Here is a 16,454-nt window from a genome sequence, read left to right on the forward strand (position 1 = left end):
TTTTAGAAGATGGATTCATCTGAATCATCTATGTTGGTATCTTTAAACCCCCCCTCCCATATCCCCATCTTTGATATATATCTGAAGTACAAAGAAACCAACTTTTGGGGAGTCCTTTCACGATTTGGTAGGTTATGAGTGCTCAGCCATGGTGCAAGAAAAGTTTGTTCTGAAACCACAAATCTCCTTGGATTTCTGAGTTTTCTTTCTGGAATTGAAGGTGGGAACTAAGTGACTGCCCCTCATGTTTCCCTAACAAACAAGATAAAATTAGTCTGAAAAAATACAGGCCTATTTAGAGGAGATGGGGAAGCGTGTTTCAAGATTAAACTCTTCCAGTTTAGAATTAATTCCTGCCATCCAGAGGTTTTTTTTGTGATGAAGTTTTATCTGATTTGCTCTGCTTTGTTATTATTGAGGCATGACTCATTTAGAATTCAACACAGATGAAAATTGAGTGATTTTTTTTTCCAACATTTTTGTTTTTCTGTGCCTCTTACTTTGTTTATTGATAAAAATCTTAGCCCTCAAAGGAATGGTGAGAATAAGCCACTGAATTCTTCTGCATGATGAGGCCACAGGAGTTCTCCATCTGGATCTCCACAAATAAACACATAAAAAGACCATTCATTTAATTGAAATGCTGTCCTAACAGCTTAAAGTATCATGTTTGAAGGTATGGCTATCGAAAAACTGGCATGTTCTTGGATAGATTATTAGCTGTAGATTCGATTAGTCAGCAAATCTGTTTAGAAAAGAAGTAATTTGACATAAAGCAAATGACAGATGTGCTTCACAGGGAAATTTTTTTTTCTCTTTAATTGTCATTTATATTGGGTTCTCACTGGTGGCACTATTGGTAAATATTCAGTTTTGAGATCTCTGATTTCTTTGAAGGGTGTGTCCACTAAACAGTGTAGTTGCAGCCACATGTGCTTCTTTTTTCTATAGTGTTCTTTTACTATATATATTCCACTGTTTGTTATGGCATGACAAGTCTTAAATGTCATATTTAGTTAACACCAAAAACAAAAATGCATCATATAGGGGTGCCTGGGTGACTAGGCTGGTTAAGTGTCTAACTCTTGATTTCCACTCAGGTCATGATCTTGGGGTTATGATATCAACCCCTGCTTCAGATTTTCTCTCTCCCTCTCCCTCTGCTCCATTTTTTTTTTTTTAATGCATGATATAAAGTGACAAAACTGTAAATTAGAAATTACTTATTTTTGAGAAAACATAATGTCCTCATAAATTCTGCTAACATGTTTCTTCTGAAACATCATTTTTTCCTTTTTTTTTTTTTTAAGATTTTATATATTGAAAGAGAGAGCAAGTGCTCAAGTAGGGGGAGGTGCAGAGGGAGAGGGAGAATCTCAAGCAGACTCTGCACTGAGTACGGAGCCTGATAAGGGGCCAGATGGGGGCTCAATCCCAAAACCCTGGGATCATGACCTGATCTGAAATCAAGAGAGACACTTAACCGACCAAGCCACTTAGGCACTGCTTCTGAAACATCTTCTGTAGAAATATAAATTACCTGTTTTCAGGCATCTCAAATATTTTAAGCTGTTACTGGGAAATTCATTGAAACAAATGGGAAAATGCTGTGGGCATAAATATATGTGCATGATAAATAGGAAATGTGAGGAAGCAAGAATTTCCAAGTAGAAATTGAGTTAAATAGGAGAAATTGGCATGAAATTCTCAAACACTTCAAATCAACTGAATTTTCAGAAGCGGAATCTGACAAAATGAATTTTGGATTCCACGATGTTGAACAGATCAAACTTGTCAGGACCATGAAATGTCAGTACTGTGTTATAAACTATTGCCAGGATCCTGGATTTGAACTCGAAAGCTTGGCTGGCATGGGATTGTATGGAAAGAGGAGGGTTCAGATCTTTTAGAGAAGAAGCAAACAGAAACCCAAACAGTCTTGGGAAGTCCAAACCTGAATTTTATAGGGAAGAGGAAATATACTGAAATTATACTGACAACAGCAAAATACTATTTCAAGAAAAATGTTAGGTTTGTGTTTTTATGATATATTAGAATTTTTTCCTTCAGAAGTAACACATCTCTGAAAGCCCAAGTCAGTGGGAAAGTCTGATTCATGTTACTAACATCCACTTTACATACTTTTTAACATCAAGTCATATTTAGAATGAGGTCAGATTCAAGATTAGTCCCAGGCAAAGTTACAAAATAAGAAATGGGTACACTCCTGCATTGCTAGTAATAATATAAACAAGCTATTTATAGAGGACATATTAGCTACAGTTTTCAAAATCCCTAAAATGTTCATAACTTTTGACCCATATCTAAGGATTTATTATTCTAAGGCAATAATTAAGAAGGTGTAAAAATTAGTTGAAGTATGAGGCTATTAGTCACTTCCTTATAAAAGTGAAAAAGTGGAAGGTATATAAATGCCTACAATAGGGAATTTGTTAAATAAATTATATCTGTATGATATAGCAGAAGTCATGCTCTTAAAAATTATGGTGTAGAGAAGTAGTGATTTAGGAGGATGTTCATAATGTTTTAATGAATAGAAATAGGGTACGACAACTGTGAAAAATAGGAATTGAGAGAGTTGTTTTTAGCTTTTTTTGTGGTTAATTTTTCCACTGTTCTTCAACTTTAAAATCCCCTTTTGGGATCTTTCTTTCTTCCATTACCTTGATAAAGGACCTGCCTTCTTTTATATCTGCTCTCACGGGTACAACCCCAAAGCTCTCAAGCTTGTTCTTCTTCACCTATTAAAATCGACTTTTGTAATATACATATACTATTCTCCAAAGCTGGACTAAGTAAAGAGAATTAATCCAGAAGCTAATTTATGATAAGATATTAATATAAAATAATAGATTAAAGTTTAACAACTTCTCTTACATTTCAGTCACTTATTCAACAAATATTTATTGTACTTCTCCATACTCTGGACCTTGCAGGAGAAACTATGAACAAAACAAATCAAATGTAGGCCCCTTACCTAATAGTGGGAATATTTGATTCTTCACAATCATTTTAGGCCAGATGATGTGATTGTATGGGGATCTTGTGACATTGGCAGGCCAGGGGAGCAATGGAATCTTTTGGTGCACTTAAAAACTGCCATATTGCATGAGTCTTAATTTCAAATATATGCTAGCGTGTCCTCTTCATGATACCACTGCATTAGCATTTCTGGTTTTTTCTAATTAAAATGATTTCCAAAATGGGGAAATAGGTCTCTGTAGTTAAATGGAAAAAAATTTCCTTGAGCACTGTATTGCTCTGTTCAGTGTTACAGTATTAGATCATTAGGCAGTTTAGTAATACCTTTACTCTGAAGAAAAGAAGGTATGAGCAGCCCTAGAGAGTGATCCCTCCTTTGTGCAGCCTCAGTTTTCTCTGTTGTCATCATGCCTGTAACACAACACTGCACTGTTTTATTGTCTGTCCCTCCTATGCTGAAGTGTATGACCCCTTGAAAGCTCCTATTCATCATCACGTCCTTACCACCCCCCCTCCAGTCAGTATAGGATCTAATTAAATGCCTCCCTGGAAATCTGAAAAATGCCAGTGTGTCACCAAGTATGTAAAAAAAACCACCTTTAAAAAAAGGCAAATGTGAAGAAAGATGCTAGTGCTTACTGAGTGCTTCCTGTGTGTTAGACACCATACTTAGAACTTTTATGCATTTTATAATTTAGTAATTCCAAGAACTTCTAAGATATGCTTATCTGTTTTTAACAGATAGTGAAACTGAGATTAAATAGGTTAAGTACTTTGTTGGGGATCAAAAAGCTGGTGAGAGGATGGGACCATGGCTTAGACTTTTGTTATTCTGACTCCAGAGTCTATACTTTTTAACTCCAATAGCGTACACACTTCTAAGAAAATGCTTTTTTGTGCAGTGTTATTTACTCCTCATTTACTCATCATTTATGCCAGGCATCTCCATCCTCATAGCTGGCTGTTTGGCTTTATCTTCTCATGAGGGAATAATACACTTGCCAAGAAAAGTTACCTGCAAGTTGCAAATGCAGGATACAGTTTCATTCTAATGTTCCACCTTAATTTCCATTTATGAGGCAAAAATTTCCATTTTCACATGGTGTAATGACTCTTCTTTCTCTTTGTATTTTATAGGCAGGTGGAACACAAGTTTGAGGTCACTTTCCACATTCAGTCTTTGGCTTCCTGTTCTGTAGGGCTGTTAAACTAGTAGCTGTGAGCCTGTTGAATGTTTATCCAGTGTTTACTGTATGCCCTCCATTCTCCTAGGGCTAAGCTGGCTGTTGAATAATTATAGTCCTTAATACCCTTTTTGCCTGACTTTCCATAATATTGCAACAGTAGTGTCAGTACCACAGAATGAACACCTCAGTCTTCTTTTAATCATCTACATATTATTTGTGAGTATCTGGTCTTTTCAATTGTATTATTATTATGTCTTAAAATTCTTCTGGACCACCCCCTACAACTCCAAGCACAAAACTTCAGCATATAATAATGATTCTAGGGAGAATAGCACCAAATATGCTATCAGGAGAGCTAGCTTCTGGTCTGGTTTTACTACTATTTAGCAGCAAGATTTTGTGATTTCTTATCTAGGACTTGATGGGCCTCACTATTCTCAATTCAAAAATCAGAAGGTTGGTCTAGGTTGTTAGGTCTTTTCTAGTTTAAATTTAGGATTCAGAGATTTCTGTAATTTTTTTGTAGTTATCCAACTGATCAGTTCTTTGTAGTGGCATTAATAGGAATAGAAACATTATAAACTGACCTGGATTTGCAAAGGCAATACTGGGTTCAATTTGGATATGTGACATTTGAGAAGTAGTACAGTGTACCTAAATCTAGATATCCTTTAAGAATGGAAATACAGACTTAGATTTGAAGTTGGTAAAGACACTGTCATCCTCGCTGGCCTCTTTCGATAGTATGAGTTAGAATCATAGGCTTAAAGTAAAAGGTACCTACTTATAGCAATCACATAACCACAGATATTTAGATCTGAAAGAGAAATACATATCATATGGTCTGTCCCATTTGTTTTATACACAAGATTGGAGAAATGGAATTTGTCCAAAGTTACACACTATCTACAGATCTAGTCTATAGACGAGAGTCCCCTATCTCCAAGCTCCTGCTTCATCCCTCGCTGTGTTTGTTAGGTTTCCTCTTTAACTGCTTTATAACATGTATAATATTATTTTGTGAGTAATAACTTCACTAATCATTGCTTATCCAAATACAGATGCAAAATTATTTGTAAAATTTGGCTCAGCTTTCTGGGAGAGAACAGAAGTTGAAACACAGTGTCATTACTGTATCTGAATTTTGACCTCTATAATTAAATGGTGCTATATGAAAAGCACTGAATTGTGTAGTGGCAAGGTACGATTCTGTGACATCTATAGAAAGCTACGTTATGGTGTACAGTCCTAAATTGTGTTCAGTATCTTTATGAGGTAATTAATTTCTCTGCATCCCTTCCCAGATCCTATGTTAGGTCTGGGGTGTATGAACGCTTGTGATACTCTGTAGAATTATGATGCTGAAGTAAATGTTATGGTAGGTCTCCATTTTGTTCTGGTAAAGAACTGGATACCCATGACAAAGGTCAAATGGAGATCTGGCATCTATTTCACTACTTGCAAGACATAGTCTTGAGAATATGTAATACATATAACTCCTTGCCAGAAAACGGAAAGGAAATGATTGCATTTGAGTACAATGTATTCTACAACAATAGTTTAGTGTGCATGAAATTTAAAACTGCTGGCTTTCTAAATAAGATTTTTTTAAGTAGACTTAGTTTATTTTTTAAAACATTATACCCATTGTGTCATACTTTATGGGAGAGTCTTTAAAAGCTGAGATTTAAGACCAAGAAGCTAAAAATTCTAATGGCAATGGTTGCAAGATATTGAATTCTCCAGTAAAGTACTCTAGTTTAATGTGTTTGTTGATTTCTCCTGAATGTTCTATTTTCATGAGCATTTCAAGTTATTATGTCATTTTACCATAATGGTGCCTTTTTCCCCTATCCATCATGATTGCTTAGTACCTTAGAAGCTTCAGTATCAAGCCTTAAAATCTGCAGTGGTGTCTCTGTTTTACACATGCACAAATTAGTTAGGGTTTTATACAGGTGGAAACCATATCTACCTCCTTCACCTAGTGTCTTCCATAGTACTTGGCATGTAGCACGCATTTCATTATTTGTTGTTGCTGGGGTTTTTTTGTTTTGGCGGTTGGTTGTTCTCGAGTGATTGAATGAATGGCATGCAGTACAAACCAGCTAACTAATTAACTAAAAATTTAGATAAATATACTTATCATTTACATATATATGAGGGAGATAGCCAAAGCCCCTGAAAAGAAGATTTGATGTTTTTGACAAAAGCCTTTAAAAGTACTCACATATAAGGATGTCTGGCTGACTCAGTTGGAGGAGCATGCTACTCTCGCTCCTGGGGTCATGAGTTTGAGCCCCACATTGGGTGTAGAAATTACTTAAATAAATAAACTTTTTAAAAAACTTATTATTTTTTTTAAGGTACTCAAATATCCTCAGTTAACATGAAGGTGAATATGGCTCAACTTTTCAGTCACTTTGTCTGATGCCCATCTGCAAAATAGGCCTTTCATAATGGGAAAGGTTTGATGATGGAAATCTTTTTTTATAAAGTTCCCTCAGCCAAAGGAGAGGTAGAAGTGCTTTGTTCTTCACTAAAGCCTAAACAACAAAAGACTTAACCCAAGGTGTGGTCAGGACAGCAACCCTTGAAGCTGGGTCCCTGGTGACTTTACTCTAAAGACTCTTGGGCAGGACAGGAACAAGAAATTCTACCTGTGACTCTTTCTTCACTATGTGGCTTTTGAGAAGCCAGCATTTGAACTCCTGCTTTATGAAGTCAGAGTATCAATGCTAACCTATTTGGCCAAGATATTATGAAAAGTAATTTAAGGCTTTAAAAAAAAAATTCACAGTTGAAGCCACATTTTTATACAGAGTTGCCATAATATTTGTTTCCCACTTTAATGGTTACTTCAAGGCCCAAAATGTAATAACATGTATGGTTAATATACATCATTTGTTTTTGTATTCTAAAAAATAATGCATGATTTCAAAAAAAAAAAAAAAGGAAACTTTTTTTTTTTTCTTCACAGCCTTTTCCCCCACTGAAACTGAAAAAGGAAAAAGAAATTATGCAAGCTTTTTTGAAAGTACAGACAGATTTGGCATTTCACTTATGGGAAAATTTTGCAAACTTGTACTGACTAAAAGTGATTTTTGTTTTGGCTTTCCTGTGAAGCCATCCAGAAAGGTCAAAAATTACTGGCATCGCTTTTATATAAAACATTTCACGTGGACTCCACTTGTAATTCAGCCAAGTACATAATTCAGGTCATCAGTGACACACATATCCACACACTGGAACTGGTCAGTGAACAGAAAGTGGTCATGAAATGTGGATAATGTTACCTTATGGACAGACCAAACTGCCCAGATTACAGAAAAGGAAACTTTGCATTAACATGCTTGGGAATGGTTTCCTGAGCTCATCCTTGCCCCCATCCTCCCTCAGTGGGAAAACCAATTGTTTACTGATTACGACAACTACATCAGTTGGCAAACATTTTGGCCTAAAAACCTGTGACATCAATCTCCTTTAGGGTTTTCCACATAAAACACATTCTCCCAGGAAAACACAGAAATTGAGCCTAAATTTGAAATCCATTATTATACCCTCTGAGGTCTCTTTAACTTATCTCAATCATGTATTTCTTAATTTTTATTTTATTTCCATATAGATATTATCCAACACTTACCAACCGAGAAACATTCGCAGTGTTTTTTCAGAGTTTCAGTCAGATAGTCTTTTATAGTTATCCTCACCCAACTCCCTTTTTATGGGGATTATGATATCTGTCTTTGTTTCTCTGTACTGAGGGTCATTGATTTGGGAGTGGCTTCTATTACTTTGTTTGAGGAAGGAAATCAACATTATTCTTTGACCCCTTAAGACAAGTTCATCTTGCTTTTGTGAAGAGTGGCTATGTGCTCAAGAGGAAGTACTCTCAATAAAGTTAAAAAGACTCCATGATGGTGCACATGTTGTTTTGTCCCTTGTCAGAGAATGAAGCAAATGAGTGGTATTTCACTCGTGGAAGCACCCCCTCAATTATTATAGTTTTCCCCACTTTGTTTTGTTAGGTGGATTTCATGTAATATTTTGATGCAAATGGCCCTAAAGCAGGGAGAAGTCCTCAGGCCACAGTCTCCCTGTTGAAGGTAGGGGAGCAAGAAGGACCAGTGCAACAAGGATGCCAAGATAACGGGAGTTGTGGTGTTGTATGGGCAGAATAGGGCAAGAATTATCTGTATATCATGTGAGTTGATAATACATTTAACAATCTCATATCCCAAGAGTTCCATCTGAAAGCTGTTCCTTGGCAAACAGAAATAGGTGATTTTCATATCTTCTGGAATGGCTGCTACATAGGAATAAGAGTCACTCCAGTCACTTTTTCCTATTTTTGGCAATGGTATGTTCACTTTCATTCTTCTTTTTTTTTTTTTTTAAGATTTTATTTATTTACTTGACAGAGATCACAAGTAAGCAGAGAGGCAGGCAGGGAGAGAGGAGGAAGCAGGCTCCCTGCCGAGCAGGGAGCCCGATGCAGGGCTCAATCCCAGGACCCCGAGATCACGACCTGAGCCGAAGGCAGAGGCTTAACCCACTGAGCCACCCAGGAGCCCCACTTTCATTATTCCTTAAGATGAAGAAACTTTGTGTCCAAAGGCTAAAAAACATGATCTTTTAAATTCTTCCTCTTAAGCCCCCTTGATACATGTAGAAATTCCATTCTAATTTATTGATTCCATGGGATACAATTTACATTTGTCTCACTATTTTCCTTTTCCTCTAGCTCATGGCCTTTATTCCCACTGAATTTTTGTTCCCATTTCTCAGTGTTGTTCTCTTTGCCCTTTCTTAGTTTAAATAGTCTTCATCTGCCTCCCAGCATTATTTCTGGATGTCCTCCTAAGCCTTCCACTAGAAGATAGTTGAGGCACAGCAGTGAATGTTAAAACTGTACCTCAGACAGCCCTCCACATTCCTACCCTAAATCTGTAATGTGTTGCCTTCTTTGTTAATGTGGTAAGCCCTCTGGAGAGGGACAACCAGTACTTCTTTGTTCTATGGCAAGCAGCACTCTAACCGTGGTCAATAAATGTTCATAATAATGAAAGATGAAAGAAAGTGTCTGTGTTCAGCAAGTTAGTGCCAAATAAATGTGGAGGCCAAATGAGGCCACGGGTGCCAAACCACAGGGGTTCGAAATAATATTTAATATAACATTGTCTCATTGAATAACAAATCTTACATTGTAATGTCTGAGTCAAATCTTCCCTTGGTGCCAGACTTCTCATACTCCTTTAATCTTCCCCTCAAGATATTTCAAGTTCATGAAGCTCAAGGTAACAACTCCCCCCACCCCTACCCCCACCCCCATGTAGGGAGTAGAAAACAAACCTCCTGATGAATGTGGAAAAAAAGTAACTGGATGTGAGGGCCATGGATTCTCTGGGAATCAGACCAACTGTCTACCGTGAAGTAAGAAATGAAACTTTGCCATTAACCTAGCTATTGTGTAACTTCAGTTACCTAGCTAAAATATGAATTATAAGTAGTTTTAAAAAAGCACTGAGACTACTTATATTTTAGAAAAATCATTATTTTTTTTCTGTGATTATTAGAATGCAGCACCATTAGCTTTGTAACTCAGAAGTACACATGGAATAACAGAAGTGAAATGGCAGTTCAGTAAAATTTGATATTGCAATGATAGGTTCTTTTCTATCTTTGTATTATCAGTATAGAGCCTTAATTGTCCTTTCCATTTCAAATGAAGGCTCATATTTTCTAAGGTGATTCAGAACAGAGGGGCAAAATTGAGCAAAATAATCTGCCCTTCATATGGTTACAAAATGTTTACCAACCAATCTCTCCTTTTTTGCAGCCAAACCTCTCAAAATAATAGTTCACATTTAAGCTGCTACGTTCTCGTTTCTTATTTATTCTTCAAAGCATTGTTATTTGGCTGCTGCCCTCACTGTTTTATTGAAAGAACTCATTAAGTTTCCCAGTGTCTTCCTTGTTGCAAAGTCCTGGGACATTTTCTTCTCCTTTTCTGTATTGCTTGAAAGTCTTTCCTTGTTTGGTTTCTTTGCTTTCTTTCCCTTCTAGTTCTTCAGAAAACAGCGAGCCATTGATTCTTCTGGAGTTCCTTTCTTAGAATTCTCTCTCCTCACCATACCAGCACTCATTGCTTCAACTATCACCAGCTGCAAATCCACATCACTGGCCCAACATTTTCCAGACCTGTATTTCCAACTGTATGTTGTTTAATTAGATATATCATTCTCCCCACTGGACATCAGAATACACCAGGTACCTCATACTCAGCATGTCTAAAACAGGACCTGCCCCCACTTTAGAGCCATCTTCTCCACCAGCAAAAAGCTGTGCACCATTCCTATGTATTGTACCTTGGTGACTAGCCCAGAGTGCTTCTCAAAACTCCTTGTATTTCTTCCTCTGCTCTCTAGTCTCATTAGTCACTCATTAGTATTGACTGTGCATCATAAGGATTTTCTTATACCCTCTTCTCTCTAACCCCATAGCCACTGGAACGTATACCTTCCCCCAGTTTAAAGCTCCTGTCTTTACTCCATGTTGCCTTAATGGTTCTTCAAGAAATCATACCTGATCAGCTCTTTCCTCTTCTCACAATTTGTCATTTGTCCCTTCTTGCCAACAGTATAAAATCCATCTGCTTGTGGCTAGCCTTTCCTTTTCTCATCCTGCAATTACACCCTGTACTGTAGTCATGTTGAGTTCCCTCACTATCCATACTATTTTATCTCTATGCTGTGACACTTATTTCTGCCCCTGCCTTGTATGTAGTTTCCATTCTTGTTTGCATAGGGACTAGACCCCTGTTACCTCCTCTGCCCCTTTCACAAAGCACTCCCTTGCAGAATAAGGTGCCCAGCATTTATGTTTCCATAGTTTTTATCATACCTGGTTATCGCATTATATTCAAATTATCTTTAAACACATCCTCTTCCTCCCTCTGGACCATGAGATCTTTAAGAGCAGAAGCTATGTCATATTCATCCCTGTATCCCTGGTACAATGTTGAGCCCATAGTGAAAGGTTAGTAAGAGTTTGCAGAATGGATCATTGTCATGTCCACAGTAGCCTTACCTTTCACATTCCTGTTCTAGTAAGCTTATGAATTCATCACTCTTCTCCATGTATTCTTTATGTTTTCTCTTTTCTTCTTCCAACTCCAATATGGTTTGCCTATGAGATTTTTCTGCCATTAAAAGCTGTTCCAGGATTCGTCTATGAGATTCTTTATATTTTTCCATGACTTTCTCCAACTACAAAAGAAAATACATTTATAGTGTGTTAACTGCAAACCCTTCAAAATACTGCCATCTTTCATTCACTGTTTTAGAAATATCTAAGTTTTGACTAAGTAATTTAGCAGTGGGTTTCTGATCTTTTTGCTTGTTTTTTTTATCATTACTCTTGTTAATTGATACTTTTTGATGCATCTCAACACAAATGTAATCTTTCTATTGTTACTGTTTTGTTTTGTTTTGTTTTAACACAGAGAAAATAATTGTTGCCTCTGTGGATATCAGAATAATTTCCCCATATCCCTTTTCTGACACTTCCTTCTCTCTTCAGAAAAACCTTGTCAGAGGAATGACATAAAGAAGGAATCTTTGCATAATATTTGATTCTGAGGCAACTTAACTGCTATCCTGCCCCAGCCCTCCCTAGAGTAGGCATCTTGGATCTTATGGTCTGTTTTTCATCATATTATGCCTCAAGGTGTTTGCATATTTTTAAAATTCTTATTAATCAATTCTTTGTTGGTTATGTAGTACTAATGTGAACAAATGTCAACACCAAGTCCTTTCTGGTTTCTGTGGCCTACTTATATCTCTATTATGATATGATCAGCCTGTACCTGACTTATGTGTTTGTCTTCCCTACTAGACTGTGAAGTCCCTGAAGGTAGGGCCTACATTGAATTTTTAACAATTCTTAGCATCTACATAAAAAACAATGAAATCTTGCCTATTGCAACAACATGGATGAATGTAGACAGTATAATGATAAGCAGCATAAGTTAGTCAGAGACAAGTACCATTTGATTTCACTCGTATGTGTAATTTAAGAAACAAACAAAGGCCGGGGGTGGGGGGACAAACCAAAAACCAGACTGTTAATGACAGAGAACAAAGGGTTACCAGAGGGAAAGTTGGGGTAGGAGTGAGGAATCTTGAAATAGGTGAAGGGGATTAGGTGTGCACTTGTCTTAATGAGTACAGAAATAAATCCATGCTTACAGGGTCAATTAATCTATGACAAAGGAGGCAAAAGTATACAATGGGGAAAAGACAGTCTTTTCAACAAATGTGCTGAGAAAGCTGGAGAACTATATGCAAAAGAATGAAATTAGACCATTTTCTAACACTATACACACACACACACACACACACACACACACAAGCACCTCAAAATGGGTTGAAGACCTAAAAGTGAGACCTGAAACCGTAAAACCCCCAGAAGAGAACACAGGCAGTAGTTTCGTTAACATCAGCTGTAGCAGCATTTTTCTAGATATGTCTTTTAAAGCAAGGGAAACAAAAACAAAAATAAACTGTTGCAGCTACATCAAAATAAAAAGCTTTTGCACAGTGAAGGAAACCATCAACAAAACAAAAAGGCAACCTACTGAATGGGAGAAGATATTTACAAATGATATATCTGATAATGGGTGAATATTCAAAATATATAAAGAACTTGTAAAGTCAACCCCTGTCCCCCCAAAAAGGTAGGGGGCAATCATATTGAAAAATGGGCAGAGGACCTGAATAGAAATTTTTCCCCAAAACACATTAAAATGGTCAACAGACACATGAAAAGGTGCTCAACATCACTAACCGACAGAGAAATGCAGTTCAAAACCACAATGAGATATCACCTTATACCTGTCAGATGGATAAAATAAAAAAGACAAGAATAATAAGTGTTGTCAAGGATGTAGAGAAAAAGGAACCCTCATGCGCTGCTGGTGGGAATGTAAATTGGTTCAGACACTGTGGAAAACAGCATGGAGGTTCCTCAAGAAAATCATAAATAGAAATAGCATATGATCCAATAATTGCGATATTGGGAAAACAAAAATACTAGTTCAGAAGGATATATGCACTCCCTATGTTTATGCAGCATTATTTACTATTATTTATATCCAAGATATGAAAGCAGCCTAAGTGTCCATTGATAGATGAATGGATAAAGATGTGTGTGTGTGTGTGTGTGTGTGTGTGTGTATACCATTTATATAAAAAATCTACAATAAAATATTCTGCAACCATTAAAAGGGTTGAGTTTTGTTTGGTTTGGTTTGATTTGGTCATTTGCAACAACATGGATGGACCTAGATAGGGTTTTGCTAAGGGTAATAATATGATTTCACAATATATGAAATCTAAAAAACAAAGTAAATGAGTAAACAAAAAGCAGAATCAAATCTATAAATACAGAGAATGAACTAATGGTGGCCAGAGAGAAGGATGGTAGGGGATGGGCAAATATATAGGCCAGAAGGAATGGGAGATACAGGCTTCCAGTTTAGTGAATAAGTCATGGGAATAAAAGGCACAGCATAGGAAATATAGTCAATGATACTGTTATAGTATTCTGTGGTGACAGATGCTAGCTACACTTCTGGTGAGCGTAGTATGTCGTATACCTGAAACTAGTACAACATTGGGTGTCAACTGTACTCAAAAAATATTGTTTTAAAGACCTTTGTTTTTATTTCATTCTTTCTTACTGTCCATCATACTTCCTGTCATGTCAGGCTATTTTGGAGAGGTATGGATATTTTGAGGGTCTTGATAACAGGAAATTCATTTGGTTTCACACTCACTTTTATGTATAGTCTAGCTATTGCTAGCCATCTTAGTGTAGGAAATAACCAGCTTACCCAGCCATTGTCAAATAAAGATGAAAAGCCAGAGATTATATCCTAAAATGAATATGTGCTTTAGTTCCCGGCACTGGAGTTTGTGGATCGACAGAAAAAAGGTCAAAAATATATGGAGCCAGAAGCTAGTCAATGAAAATTTCCTTTTTAATTCCTGGCTTCAGAATTTCTATCTCTATGTGAGCTCATCCATGTATTAAAGAGTATGCTAGATAGTTTAATATTTTTATGTACTTTTTAGTGATATAATTTCACTGGATATGTAGTCCACAATATTACTGAAATATAATTCCTTTACGTTCTACCTAACTAACCCGTACTCATCCTCTGGATCTCAGGTTTCCTGATTCTTCTATATAAATTTGATCTTCCAGGGCGCCTGGGTGGCTCAGTGGGTTAAAGCCTCTGCCTTCCGCTCAGGTCATGATCCCAGGGTGCTGGGATCGAGCCCCACATTGGGCTCTCTGCTCAGCGGGGAGCCTGCTTCCCTTCCTCTCTCTCTGCCTGCCTCTCTGCCTACTTGTGATCTCTGTCTGTCAAATAAATAAATAAAATCTTTTAAATAAATAAATAAATAAATAAATTTGATCTTCCAGTATATCCTCGTAGTGCTTTGTGGTTTTCACCATAGAAAGCAACACTGTGTTTAATTGTATACTTGGCTTGTGTGATCATTTGTTGTCTGTCACACAGACATTAAACACACCAACATTAGGCACAACTATTTTTATTCATCATCTCTCTAGTAAATATTAATTAAAAGAATAAAATGAAATTTAAAAGCTAAATTATACAGTTACTTAAATAAGTACTTGGAGAATTGGTGATGCTAATAGAGTTTGCAGATTCTTTTATTATAATACCTTGATAAATCCAAAATATTATATTTTCCTTGCTATTTTTTTAAGAAGAACTAAGAATATCTTAGGCAATTAACTCAGTATCTTTTTTTAAGGTAACTTCTAATATAGAACCCTAGGTTGGAAAGGAATAGGAGGTTAAAACTGTTGTTGACTGTGAGTTCTTACCATCTTCCCTTTCTCTTGACAAACCAGTCACCCCCTTTTCTCATTCCTATTCTTTGTTCTAGCTCAAATGCCAATACCAGTCTTTCATCTTAAGTCAGTATTCCTACCATGTGATGTAACTGGGAGCAGTTAGATCTTCTAAGCTATTTTTCCTTAAGAATAGGTAAGTCCCCTTTAGTTTACTGTAGGAATGGTTGAGATTTTTACACTTTTCAAAAAGAACATTGTGAATAAAAAAAAAATTCAGGGTTATTAACATCCCAGGTTGGGAAAAAGTAAAAGAATAATTACTTAGCATGAAGATCCTTATTCTGCTATAACTCGGGTACAGCCATGGATGGTCTCAGTGGGAAAGCTGTCTAGGGAACTCTATTTAAAATTCTCCCTAAATATAGTTTATTCACTGGGTACTTAAATTTCCCCCATCACTTCCTAGATGGAGAAGTGGGTAGACAGCTGGATTATTGGGTAGGTAGAGTTATGTGGGCTTCAAGGAATGGATAGACTCATAGCTGGGGAGAGAGAAATCTATAAGGCAGAAGTAAAAGGCAAGAGAAGAAAAGTGGACACATCACGGAAGTGGGAATGTGATAAGTGAGTATGTGTAAAGGAGTATGTGTGTGTATGTTTTGTGAGAGTAATCAAAAGAGGTTGGATTTATAAAGGGCTAAATTATGGGTAACTTTCAGGGACAAGCATTTGTAGAGAGTCAGGGTATTTTCAATTTTGCATATATGCAATAGAATTATTGTGAAACTAAAACTTTCCCATGGTTTTTGCATAGATTTGGAGTCATTCTGTTCATTTCACACCAAGGTGTTGCGGGATTGTGCCATTTGTGGAGTTTTGTCAGGATATAGTCAGTGATCATCAGTTTGCATTTGCACTTATATAAATTGGGGAATTTGTGCCTAATGCCATTTCCTAGTCACTATGTTGGGAGCCAGGATGCAGTCTTAACATAATTGACTTGAATGCAGCTTCAGCTCCTCTTTCTAAAATTTGAATTAAAGTGCAAGTCAACAGACGTTGGGTGGTCGCATCCTTACCCTTCAGAGAAGCAGATCCATCTGACCAAACTCCTTCGCATTTGGCAAGACAGTAGTCTTCTCTCATGAGACACCCAAGACGAGAATAGCAAGGACATTAGAGGTCAGTCCTGAGGTAGGTTGCCAGAGCTTATGTGGGGGAAATTTGTCCAAAACTTGCTTTCACTCTCTCCAGCCTTAACTCATGCTCTTAGTTGTTTCCTTTTTATAAAAATGAAAAATTGTGAAATTTTCCATTGAGGTCTCAGAGGAACATAGAAGAATAAAATAAGGATGCCAAAGTTTCAGAAAT

General features: G+C 36.8%; 2 protein-coding genes across 7 annotated transcripts in view; one reads left to right on the top strand and one right to left on the bottom strand.

Annotated features, from left to right (window-relative positions):
- Positions 1–16,454, bottom strand: part of FILIP1L (filamin A interacting protein 1 like) — a 311,063-nt gene that overhangs the window by 107,046 nt on the left and 187,563 nt on the right. For 2 of the 3 annotated variants that reach the window (XM_047722940.1, XM_047722949.1), the window contains exon 4: positions 11,280–11,458. In XM_047722940.1, the coding sequence (XP_047578896.1) occupies positions 11,280–11,458 (179 nt within the window). Of the gene's footprint in view, positions 1–11,279; positions 11,459–16,162; positions 16,181–16,454 lie in introns of those variants that run through there. The other variant, XM_047722958.1, reaches the window with a different exon arrangement.
- Positions 1–16,454, top strand: part of CMSS1 (cms1 ribosomal small subunit homolog) — a 381,861-nt gene that overhangs the window by 106,756 nt on the left and 258,651 nt on the right. The gene's annotated exons all lie outside the window — the stretch shown is intronic.

Source organism: Lutra lutra, chromosome 1 (assembly GCF_902655055.1).
Source record: "Lutra lutra chromosome 1, mLutLut1.2, whole genome shotgun sequence".
In the NCBI taxonomy this organism is placed as follows: domain Eukaryota; kingdom Metazoa; phylum Chordata; class Mammalia; order Carnivora; family Mustelidae; genus Lutra; species Lutra lutra.